The sequence below is a fragment of the Erpetoichthys calabaricus genome, chromosome 14 (genome assembly GCF_900747795.2).
Source record: "Erpetoichthys calabaricus chromosome 14, fErpCal1.3, whole genome shotgun sequence".
Taxonomy (NCBI): Eukaryota; Metazoa; Chordata; class Cladistia; order Polypteriformes; family Polypteridae; genus Erpetoichthys; species Erpetoichthys calabaricus.
Window position 1 is genome coordinate 35,291,948 of NC_041407.2, and position 13,175 is coordinate 35,305,122.

Here is a 13,175-nt window from a genome sequence, read left to right on the forward strand (position 1 = left end):
GAAACAAGGCCCAGTAATGTAACAATCTAATAAGAGCCAAATGTTGTAATTTCATCTACAGGCAACACAATAAAACAGGGGTGGGCAAAGTCATTCTTGGAGGGCCACAGTGGCTGCAGGTTTTTGTTCTAACCCAACTGCTTAATAAGAAGCACTTATTGCTCTAGAAACACCTCTGCTTCATTTTAGTTATCTCCCTCATTAAGATTTTGAACCCTTATTGCTTATTTAAGTCTTAAACAGATGCATTCTCGGTTTCTAATTGCTCCTTATTAGCAATAAGATGCAAATGACAAAAGAAACCAGCAGTTATACATTTTGCTTGTTACCCTTTACACCTGTGTGTATTTATCGTGCACTATTTGGTTTAATTAAATACTTGGAAGGAAAGAGAAGAGAAAAAATTGAAGGACTGAGAATTACCCATCCGTTTTACAGTTCAAAGTATTTGGATGATATCCTTAGAATGGATAAAAAATCTAGGATATGAGAATGACTTGACATAGTAGAGTTAAAGCACTAATAAGCCATGAAATGTAATTCTTGGCAAGGATTGTTTTCTAATTAAGCAACTGGGTTGGAACAAAAACCCGGAGCCACTGCGGCCCTCCAGGAATGACTTTGCCCACCCCTGCAATAAAAGGTCCAGAAGGGAAATCAAAATCAATAGAATGAGAAGGTAGAATGGCATGAAGGTTATTAATCGCTAAGAGCCGTTTTCTATGGAGGTCTCAGAAAAGTCAATGCTTTTATTCTAAATTACAAGTTTATTTATTTATCTGTATTTCTCTAAATTTATTATAATTTCTGAAAATGAGGTTTGGCCAGTGCACACAGGCACTCTGGCAGCACAGAATCTAAGAACTAATATACTTCCAGTGTCTTCTAGAGAGGAGCTCTCATTTAGCAAACATGAGTCAAAGAAAAGTCAAGGGATCAGTAAATTTCCATTTAAAATTTAGAAACTTCTAATTGGGGAAATACATTTAAACTTTGCATTCCCAACTTACAGGTGCTGGTCATAAAATTAGAATATCATGACAAAGTTGATTTATTTCAGTAATTCCATTCAAAAAGTGAAACTTGTATATTAGATTCATTCATTACACACAGACCGATGTATTTCAAATGTTTATTTCTTTTAATTTTGATGATTATAACTGACAACTAATGAAAGTCCCAAATTCAATATCTCGGGAAAATTAGGATATTGTGAAAAGGTTCAATATTGAAGACACCTGGTGCCACACTCTAATCAGCTAATTAACTCAAAACACCTGCAAAAGCCTTTACATGGTCTCTCAGTCTAGTTCTGTAGGCTACACAATCATGGGGAAGACTGCTGACTTGACAGTTGTCCAAAAGATGACACCTTGCACAAGGAGGGCAAGACACAAAAGGTCATTGCTAAAGAGGCTGGCTGTTCACAGAGCTCTGTGTCCAAGCACATTAATAGAGAGGCGAAGGGAAGGACAAGATGTGGTAGAAAAAAGTGTACAAGCAATAGGGATAACCGCACCCTGGAGAGGATTGTGAAACAAAACCCATTCAAAAATGTGGGGAGATTCACAAAGAGTGGACTGCAGCTGGAGTCAGTGCTTCAAGAACCACCACGCACAGACATATGCAAGACATGGGTTTCAGCTGTCGCATTCCTTGTGTCAAGCCACTCTTGAACAAGAGACAGCGTCAGAAGCGTCTCACCTTTCGACTGCTGCTGAGTGGTCCAAAGTTATATTCTCTGATGAAAGTAAATTTTGCATTTCCTTTGGAAATCAAGGTCCCAGAGTCTGGAGGAAGAGAGGAGAGGCACAGAATCTACGTTGCTTGAGGTCCAGTGTAAAGTTTCCACAGTCAGTGATGGTTTGGGGTGCCATGTCATCTGCTGGTGTTGGTCCATTGTGTTTTCTGAGGTCCAAGGTCAACGCAGTCGTCTACCAGGAAGTTTTAGAGCACTTCATGCTTCCTGCTGCTGACGAACATTATGGAGATGCAGATTTCATTTTCCAACAGGACCTGGCACCTGCACACAGTGCCAAAGCTACCAGTGCCTGGTTTAAGGACCATGGTATCCCTGTTCTTGATAGGCCAGCAAACTCGCTTTACCTTAACTTTTCTATGGGGTATTGTGAAGAGGACGATGAAATCCGCCAGACCCAACAATTCAGAAGAGCTGAAGGCCACTATCAGAGCAACATGGACTCTCATAACACCTGAGCAGTGCCACAGACTGATCTACTCCATGCCATGCCGCATTGCTGCAGTAATCCAGGCCAAAGGAGCCCCAACTAAATATTGAGTGCTGTACATGCTCATACTTTTCATGTTCATACCTTTTAGTTGGCCAACATTTCTAAAAATCCTTTTTTTGCATTGGTCTTAATTGATATTCTAATTTTCCGAGATACTGAATTTGGGACTTTCATTAGTTGTCAGTTATAATCATCAACATTAAAAGAAATAAACATTTGAAATACATCAGTCTGTGTGTAATGAATGAATCTAATACACGTTTCACTTTTTGAATGGAATTACTGAAATAAATCAACTTTGTCATGATATTCTAATTTTATGACCAGCACCTGTATATCTGAGCAGTATTTTGTATTTGGAAAATATATGTGCACATTTCTCACTAGTGTGTTTAATCTCAGGGTTTGAACCACTTGCAGGAGTGGTAATTATTTTTAAATTTATAGTTATATTTGAATACAGTAATCCCTCCTCCTTCGCGGGGATTGCGTTCCAGAGCCACCCGCGAAATAAGAAAATCCGCGAAGTAGAAACCATATGTTTAAATGGTTATTTTTATATTGTCATGCTTGGGTCACAGATTTGCGCAGAAACACAGGAGGTTGTAGAGAGACAGGAACGTTATTCAAACACTGCAAACAAACATTTGTCTCTTTTTCAAAAGTTTAAACTGTGCTCCATGACAAGACAGAGATGACAGTTCTGTCTCACAATTAAAAGAATGCAAACATATCTTCCTCTTCAAAGGAAACCGAGAGGAAAGCAAACAAATCAATAGGGCTGTTTGGCTTTTAAGTATGCGAAGCACCGCCGGTACAAAGCTGTTGAAGGCAGCAGCTCACACCCCCTCCGTCAGGAGCAGGGAGAGAGAGAGAGAGAGAGACAGAGAAAAACAAAGTCAAAAATCAATACGTGCCCTTTGAGCTTTTAAGTATGCAAAGCACCGTGCAGCATATCGCTTCAGGAAGCAGCTGCACACAGGGGGTAGCAACGTGAAGATAATCTTTCAGCATTTTTAGAAGAGCGTCCGTATCGTCTAGGTGTGCGAACAGCCCCCCTGCTAACACCCCCTACGTCAGGATCAGAGAAAGTCAGCGCGCGCGAGAGAGAGAAAGTAAGTTGGGTAGCTTCTCAGCCATCTGCCAGTAGCGTCCCTTGTATGAAATCAACTGGGCAAACCAACTGAGGAAGCATGTACCAGAAATTAAAAGACCCATTGTCCTCAGAAATCCGCGAACCAGCAAAAAATCCGCGATATATATTTAAATATGCTTAAATATAAAATCCGTGATAGAGTGAAGCCGTGAAAGGCGAAGCGCGATATAGCGAGGCATCACTGTATATCATTAGCATGTCAATTTATAGGTACTAAAAGCAAAACCTCCCATTATCCATTATTGCTGTGCAGAATTAACATTCTATTCCATACACTAACTATGCAAGCACTATTATATAATAAAGTTACATATTAGGCTTGATTGTTTCATATAGAGTATTATTTAATGTCACAGTGGAAATTCATGTTTCTTATATAGGATGAGAAAATGATATATTTGCTCATCAACCCCTGGGCCTGCGCCATCCTCTTTGGGGTTCTGCTGCTCGCATATGGGGATGCAGATGTAAAATGTACTAATACAACTAATACTTTTACTGTAAAACTTTTATATCCTTATATATACTGTGTGTGTGTGTGTATATATGTGTGTATATATGTGTGTGTATATATATATATATATATATATATATATATAATATATTTGCAGTTGGAGATCCACAAAGGGAGAAAAAACGAATCACGTATCATAAAATAGTTTTATTCCTGAGCTTTCAACCCCTGTCAGGGGTCTTCATCAGAGGATAATGCTTAGACTTACAAAAATCAGAGGCAATATATAGCAACACATTCAGTGGGGGGTGGGTGGAGGTGACTAAGTCCGTATGATCAAAGGGGGGGGGGGTTGGGGGGTGTATCGTTAAATTAAAGTGCATATGTCCTTCTTAAGTTGGCATATGCTGGGTTTATGTCCAAGTGTCTGTTGATGGCATTTTCATTTGATAGCCAAGACTCGGCTAACTCTCTGGCGCTTTTAGTACTGGCCTTAAATTTTACTTTCACGTTGTCCCAGTTGAATGTGTGTCCTGTCGATTTAGTATGTGCATATATCAAAGATAGTGCGTCCTTTCTTCTGACGGCGTTGCGATGTTCCTGTACACGTGTTGAGATTTTTTTTGACGTTTGTCCTATGTATACAGCTGAGCAAGAATTGCATGGAATACTATAAACTGCGTTTCGTGTTTCGGCTGTCGATTTCTTGTTTTTAGCATTAAACAGGACCATGCTCAGATTGTTGGTGGGTTTATGTGCTATTTTGATGCCCCACTTGGTCAGGGTGCGTGCCGTGCCTTCTGACACATTATGGTGGTACGGGAGTGAATGCCAGGTGGGGTGGGGGTTCTGATTTACGTCGCTTGTATGCTGATTCCTTTGGCGCCTGCTGTGTAGATTCAGATTAATGAATGATTTTGAGTATCCGTTCGAGGTGAAAAGTTGAAACAGATAGCGTCTCTCATTAATTTTTGTTTCCTTGGTATTACAATGCGTGTGGACTCGTTTAAATAGGGTTTTCACGCAGCTCCGTTTATGAGATACCGGGTGATTGCTGGCGAAGTGTAGAATCTTGTCTGCGTGGCATTGTTTGCGGTAAACACTTGTGGTCAGGGTGGCGTCGCTATTTCTTTTGATGTAAATGTCCAGGAAATTGATGTGTCGATTATTTTCTTTTTCCATTGTGAACTGGATTGCAGGGAATATTGTGTTAATATGATTGAAGAATTCATTCAGCTGGTTCTTTCTTAATATGACGAATGTGTCGTCTACATAGCGTATCCAAATTTTGGGTGTAATCTGGGATAAAGCTATGTTTTCAAATCGTTGCATTACCAGTTCAGCTAGGAGTCCAGATAACGGTGACGCTATCTGTTTCAACTTTTCACCTCGAACGGATACTCAAAATCATTCATTAATCTGAATCTTCACAGCAGGCGCCAAAGGAATCAGCATACAAGCGACGTAAATCAGAACCCCCACCCCACCTGGCATTCACTCCCGTACCACCATAATGTGTCAGAAGGCACGGCACGCACCCTGACCAAGTGGGGCATCAAAATAGCACATAAACCCACCAACAATCTGCGCATGGTCCTGTTTAATGCTAAAAACAAGAAATCGACAGCCGAAACACGAAACGCAGTTTATAGTATTCCATGCAATTCTTGCTCAGCTGTATACATAGGACAAACGTCAAAAAAAAATCTCAACACGTGTACAGGAACATTGCAACGCCGTCAGAAGAAAGGACGCACAATCTTTGATATATGCACATACTAAATCGACAGGACAAACATTCAACTGGGACAACGTGAAAGTAAAATTTAAGGCCAGTACTAAAAGCGCCAGAGAGTTGGCCAAGTCTTGGCTATCAAATGAAAATGCCATCAACAGACACTTGGACATAAACCCAGCATATGCCAACTTAAGAAGGACATATGCACTTTAATTTAACGATTCGCCCCCCCCACTTTGATCATATGGACTTAGTCACCTCCACCCACCCCCCACTGAATGTGTTGCTATATATTGCCTTTGATTCTTGTAAGTCTAAGCATTATCCTCTGATGAAGACCCCTGACAGGGGTTGAAAGCTCAGGAATAAAACTATTTTATGATACGTGATTCGTTTTTTCTCCCTTTGTGGATCTCCAACTGCAAATATGCAAACCATATCACAGACCTTCTCTTCCATATATATATATATATATATATATATATATATATATATATATATATATATATATAATGCAGTGGGGCAAAAAAGTATTTAGTCAGCCACCAATTGTGCAAGTTCTCCCACTTAAAAAGATGAGGGAGGCCTGAAATTTTCATCATAGATATACCTCAACTATGAGAGACAAAATGAGAAAAAAAAATCCAGAAAATCACATTGTCTGATTTTTAAAGAATTTATTTGCAAATTATGGTGGAAAATAAGTATTTGGTCACCTACAAACAAGCAAGATTTCTGGCTCTCACAGACCTGTAACTTCTTCTGTAAGAGGCTCATCTGTCCTCCACTCGTTACCTGTATTAATGGCACCTGTTTGAACTCGTTATCAATATAAAAGACACCTGTCCACAACCTCAAACAGTCATACTCCAAACTCCACTATGGCCAAGACCAAAGAACTGTCACAGGACACCAGAAACAAAATTGTAGACCTGCACCAGGCTGGGAAGACTGAATCTGCAATAGGTAAGCAGCTTGGTGTGAAGAAATCAACTGTGGGAGCAATTATTAGAAAATGGAAGACATACAAGACCACTGATAATCTCCCTCAACCTGGGGCTCCATGCAAGATCTCACCCCGTGGGTTCAAAATGATCACAAGAACGGTGAGCAAAAATCCCAGAACCACACGGGGGACCTAGTGAATGACCTGCAGAGAGCTGGGACCAAAGTAACAAAGGCTACCATCAGTAACACAGTACACCGCCAGGGACTCAAATCCTGCAGTGCCAGATGTGTCCCCCTGCTTAAGCCAGTACATGTGCAGGCCCGTCTGAAGTTTGCTAGAGAGCATTTGGATGATCCAGAAAAAGGATTGGGAGAATGTCATATGGTCAGATGAAAAAAACTCTACTCGTCGTGTTTGGAGGAGAAAGAATGCTGAGTTGCATCCAAAGAACACCATGCCTGGGGGTGGAAACATCATGCTTTGGGGCTGTTTGTCTGAAAAGGGACCAGGACGACTGATCCATGTAAAGGAAAGAATGAATGGGGCCATGTATTGTCAGATTTTGAGTGAAAACCTCTTTCCATCAGCAAGGGCATTGAAGATGAAACGTGGCTGGATCTTTCAGAATGACAATGATCCCAAACATACCGCCCGGGTAACGAAGGAGCAGCTTCGTAAGAAGCATTTCAAGGTCCTAGAGTGGCCTAGCCAGTCTCCAGATCTCAACCCCATAGAAAATCTTTGGAGGGAGTTGAAAGTCCGTGTTGCCCAGCGACAGCCCCAAAACATCACTGCTCTAGAGGAGATGTGCATGGAGGAATCGGCCAAAATACCAGCAACAGTGTGTGAAAACCTTGTGAAGACTTACAGAAAACGTTTGACCTCTGTCATTGCCAACAAAGGGTATATAACAAAGTATTGAGATGAACATTTGTTATTGACCAAATACTTTTTTTCCACTATAATTTGCAAATAAATTCTTCAAAAATCAGACAATGTGATTTTCTGGATTTTTTTTCTCATTTTGTTTCTCATAGTTGAGGTATATCTATGATGAAAATTACAGGCCTCTCTCATCTTTTTAAGTTGGAGAACTTGCACAATTTGGTGGCTGACTAAATACTTTTTTGCCCCACTGTATGTATATATATATATATAATATATATGCTGCTCGCATTGTCTAGCAGGGGAGGGGTGATTGAGTTGAACGCACGCTGAGGAAATGCAGTCTGTAGCTGCTGTTTTTCTGTTGCCGAGCTGCATGTTCTGCTTGTCGCGCTGCACGTCGATCATTTAAAAGCCTGTACAGCAGCTGTTCTTTTATCTCACTGCCTTATCTCACATGACGTTAAAGTATCTGTTGCAGGACATCAAATTGTCTTCCGAGAAGATCACTTATCGTTACCTTCAAGCCTTCCAAGATTTTTTTTATATATATTTTTGACTTGCACTGTAAATGTGTCATCTTACACATTAGTTCAGTTGGTTATGATGCAATAAGACTTTTAGTTGCATGGGACCTTTGTGAATTGAATGGCAACTTAATATGAAGACCTGCTGTTTGTTAATAGAATTCTTAGGAATCATCTGCTTTGCAGTTTTGGGTCAGAGTATGCATTTCTGCTTTATAAAATGAATATTTTTAGCTTTTATTATTTATTTTCAGATTTGTTTTTATTAGACATTAGTATCTTTTGTAAAACTAGTTATTTAATGTTAGATTTCAATTATTTAATCATTTGTTTTTATTTTATTCTAGGAGACCCCTCTGCATCAGATTGATATTTATTGCAGTGAGAATGACAAGATAAGACAGTTAAGTTCTGTTCTGTCTGACTGTTTTGAAAAATGTGCTTTTGATGCTGTTAATTTTATTTGCCAGGTATGTAATTTTCCTTTTTTCAATTTAGAACTTAAAAGAAACTTTGCTTATTTTACACAAATGATGTTGAAATGACACAAAACAACTTTGCAAACAGTGTATTTTAATATAAAAATTACTTTATTTTAATTTAATATTCAGAAATGAGAATGAATGGAACCTAAACCACATGTTAAAATTACAAATCATAGGGAAACTGCAGTCAGTCCCAGGAGTATATTTGGTATAAGTTATGAATTATTGGTGTTATTGTTTAGGATTAATATTTAAAGTGGAAGTGGTCCAGACTGTCTTTGTTTTAGCACCATTACCTTAGAATTACATTATATTGGGTTATATATTATATGCCACAGGTTGGCAGTGATTGAGACCGCCTACTTTTGGATTATTTGACATAAGAGTAATTGTTGTCTTTTTGAAGTTGATGGTAACCATAGATCCTGTCAATGAGGAAAGAAAAAAGCTGAATCATATGGTGTTGCAGGAACTCACACAGTAGGGACTTTATTAACATGATTAAAGCTGACATACTGTAGAACAAATTAAGTTACTCAAGGAGAGAAAAATTGAATCGATTACACTTTTAATTTGTAATCCAAACCCAATAAAATGATTGGGGAGTGAGACGTACTAGCGCGCTGATGTCATCCTTGTAAATGGAAGAAAAGCGGGTGACGAGTTTTTGTGTTCTGTGGTGTGAGAGTTAATCAAAAAATAGTTTTTTCCTAAAAACTTTGTGTTATTGTTGCCGCTAAGAAGCCATGCGGGAATTTTTATAGTTTTTTTTTTTTTTTTCCTTTTTTATTTTCACCCACACAGTAGCAAAAACAGCTGAGCATTGGGGGAGCATTTGGAAAAGTTACTTGTTACTTGTACTTTTTCTTGTTTTTGTTTTTTGTATTCAATAATGTCAGAGAGGCAGAGCAGTAAGCAGCAGTAGCCTATACTGACATCTCTGTAAGTAAATAACTGACTTTATAGTGTTGAATAGTTATAAGTAACAGAAAGGTGATTCCTTTGTGGGGAAAAAGGCAGGGGCTGACTTAATAGCAGTAAAGAAAGGGCTTGGGGTATGTAGGCATGTGACTAGCAATAAAGCACTGATAAGGCACAAGTGGGTATAGGAACAAACAACACAGTAAAAAAGTAGCAGTGGATATGTAGTAAGCAAGTTTTTCTTAGTAAGAAAGAAAAAGTGTGTTTAAAAAAAAAAAAATACTAAATTGAACAGTTCTTAGTGGTCAGAAAAGTAGAGCAGTAAAGATGGGCAACCGTGTAAGGGTTCATTATTACAAAACAATAGAAATGCTGCAAGTGGAGAGCTTTTAAATAAGAAATAAGAGGGAAACAAAGTTAGGAGAACAGACAGAGAAAAGTAAAGTTAACCTCATGGCAGGACAAACAGCTGGCAGTCGAGGAGAATACAGGAGCTTAAGTGGTCAGAAGGTATAAATAAACTAGCAGTTCTTTAATCTATTTTTTAGCATTGTGGAAAACATACCCCGGACACAGACAGAGACACCAGAATGTCTAAAACACACTCCTTTATTTCTCCAACAACTCTTTTCCTTTCTTTCTCTTCTTCTGAACTCCACTCCCCTCCTCACAAGCTCCGTCTCCTTCCTCCCAACTCTGGCTCGTCTACTGGAAAGAGGTGGCCCTTTTTATAATGACCCAAATGGGTTCCAGGTGCTCCAACTGACAACACTTCCTGGTGTGGCGAAGTGTCAGGAGAGCACCTGGAACCCATCCAGGTGCCCCTGGGATTTCTTCCAGCAGCACTTCCTGGTGTGGCGGAAGTGCTGCCATCCAGGGTTTCATAACCATCCGGGCGCCCCCTGGCGGTGGCCACGTCCTCAATTAGGGATGAGCGTCCCAGCTTCGTTCCAGGGGAGGTATCGTCTCTCTTGGGGACCGTCCGGGCGTCCCGGCTGGGTAGGGTCCCCAGCCGTCTGTGACAGCATATATATTTTTTTATTTTTATCATTTAATTTAAATCATTTAATTTTAATTAAAAAGGAAAAAGTTGTGCAGTTTTAGTAATCCAAAGTCAAATTATAATGAGGTCAGTGCAGTGCAATTCTTGATGGACTTTATAGAGGATCTATGAGGGCTACATCTGCAGGAGATGCCAGCTGATCCAGCACCTCAAGCTCAGTGTTGCTGAACAGGAGGAGGATTTGGCTGGCCTGCGTTGTAGTAGAGAATTTGCAGATCTGGCCCAGATGTCCTTTAGAGTTAAGGTGGCACGGCAGGAGACTACAGACCAGACAGGTAGAGAAACTGAAGCACTTGATATCGTATATCTTGACTTTCAGAATGCATTTGATAAGGTGCCACATGAGCGGTTGGGCATCAAACTAAAAGAAGTGGGAGTTCAGGGTGTTGTTTGTAGATGGGTGAAAAATTGGCTCAGACACAGGAAGCAGAGGGCTATGGTGCAGAGATCCCTATCAGAATTGGGTGATGGTAGGAGTGGTGTTCCACAGGGGTCAGTGCTAGAGCCACTGTTGTTTTTAATATACAGTAATCCCTCGCTATATCGCGCTTCGCCTTTCGCGGCTTCACTCCATCGCGGATTTTATATGTAAGCATATTTAAATATATATCGCGGATTTTTCGCTGCTTCGCGGGTTTCTGCGGACAATGGGTCTTTTAATTTCTGGTACATGCTTCCTCAGTTGGTTTGCCCAGTTGATTTCATACAAGGGACGCTATTGGCAGATGGCTGAGAAGCTACCCAGCTTACTTTTCTCTGTCTCTCTTGCACTGACTTTCTCTGATCCTGACGTAGGGGGTGTGAGCAGGGAGGCTATTCGCACACCTAGACGATATGGACGCTCTTCTAAAAATGCTGAAAGATTATCTTCACGTTGCTATCTTTTGTGCAGCTGCTTCCTGAAATGACATGCAGCACGGTGCTTCGCATACTTAAAAGCTCAAAGGGCACGTATTGATTTTTGATTGAAAAACAAACTCTGTCTCTCTCTCTCTCTCTTTTTTGTCTGCTCCTGATGGAGGGGGTGTGAGCTGCCGCCTTCAACAGCTTTGTGCCGCGGTGCTTCACATACTTAAAAGCAGCCCTATTGATTTGTTTGCTTTTCTCTCTATCTCTGTGACAGCCTGTGCTCCAGACACGCACTCCTTTGAAGAGGAAGATATGTTTGCATTCTTTTAATTGTGAGATGGAACTGTCATCTCTGTCTTGTCATGGAGCACAGTTTAAACTTTTGAAAAAGAGACAAATGTTTGTTTGCAGTGTTTGTATAACGTTCCTGTCTCTCTACAACCTCCTGTGTTTCTGCGCAAATCTGTGACCCAAGCATGACAATATAAAAATAACTATATAAACATATGGTTTCTACTTCGCGGATTTTCTTATTTCGCGGGTGGCTCTGGAACGCAACCCCCGCGATGGAGGAGGGATTACTGTAAATAAATTATTTGGATAGGAATATAAGTAATACACTGGTTAAGTTTGCAGGTGATACCAAGCTAGATGGTTTGACAGATAATTTGGAATCTGTTGAATAATAATTACAGAAGGTCTTGGGCAGCATACAGGCTTGGGCAAAGTTGTGGCAGATTAAATTTAATGTAAGTAAATGTGAAGTATTAAATGTAGAAGTTAAAATATTAGGTTTGAATATACAAGGGGAGGTTTGAATCAAAAGCACACCTTATGAGAATGATCAACAGCCAGACAGTATTCAGAAGTAATTAAGAAGGCTAACAGAATGTTAGGCTGTATAGCACGATGTGTAGAGTACAAGTCCAAGAACGTTATGCTCAAGGTTTATAATGCACTACAGTGTTCTCCCCAGAAATGTTTTCCTACTGGGTGGCATGAAAAAGTAGCCGGGTAGGGCAAGACGGGGAAATTTGGTGGTGGGGAAAATTAAATGTGCACTATTTTTTATTAGTTAACTATTATTGATTATTTTCCAAATCTAAAATATGACTTCTTTTTTTAAGGTTTGACACTTGTGCCAGAATATTTTTATTAAATTTAATAAGTATGCAATTCAGGATCCTGCAACACTAGCAAAAATTTTAAATAACAATTGGTATGACATAAACCAAGAGGCACAAGTATTGTCACTGTTGGGAAGAAAAGTGAAAACAATGGAAAAAAAAAAGTATGGGAAACCTAATGAAGAAAAATTTAAAAATATTCTTCTTCTTCTTCAAAGCCAACTTGCATATGCAGAAGGTGTCTTCAGTTAAATACTTTTTCTTCTTTTCTTCCAAGAAGCCCAGTTGTCTGCAGCTTTCCCATAATCAAAGTCACCAGGATCTGGGCCCTCCAAGGAGATCAGCATGAGATTATTAAGTGTGTTTTGATTCATGCGATTTCTCAAACATGTCTTGATTTTTTTAAGGGCAGAAAACCCCCTTCCCCCTTTCACATTCAGCTGTGCTCACTAGGATCACTAGCCCAACATGAGCTGGTTTGGCTAAATTTGGAAAGGACTCTTAGAGCTCTGATGTTGTTGCCATTTTTAGTAAAATCTGTTTTGGACTGAAGTCTTTGTATGATTGACTTCTGATCATTTTTGCAACTGTCCATTCTTGCCTGCTACTTTCATATTTTAAAATTGGAGGGCTACCATTTTTGGAGTAATGATCGAAAAGAATGTCAGCAGACTCACTTGAATCGTGAGTTTCTGCATTGAAAACTTTTGAAAAGCTGGTATGTCAGGGAATCTTGCATCTAGGTGCTTGACAGCTGTCTCTAGGTATT

General features: G+C 39.8%; 1 protein-coding gene across 1 annotated transcript in view; it reads left to right on the plus strand.

Moving 5' to 3' along the window:
• LOC114643479 (E3 ubiquitin-protein ligase rnf213-alpha-like) overlaps nt 1–13,175 on the plus strand; it is a 367,913-nt gene that overhangs the window by 115,695 nt on the left and 239,043 nt on the right. The window contains 1 exon segment of the mRNA XM_051918940.1: nt 8,309–8,431. Within this exon segment, the coding sequence (XP_051774900.1) occupies nt 8,309–8,431 (123 nt within the window).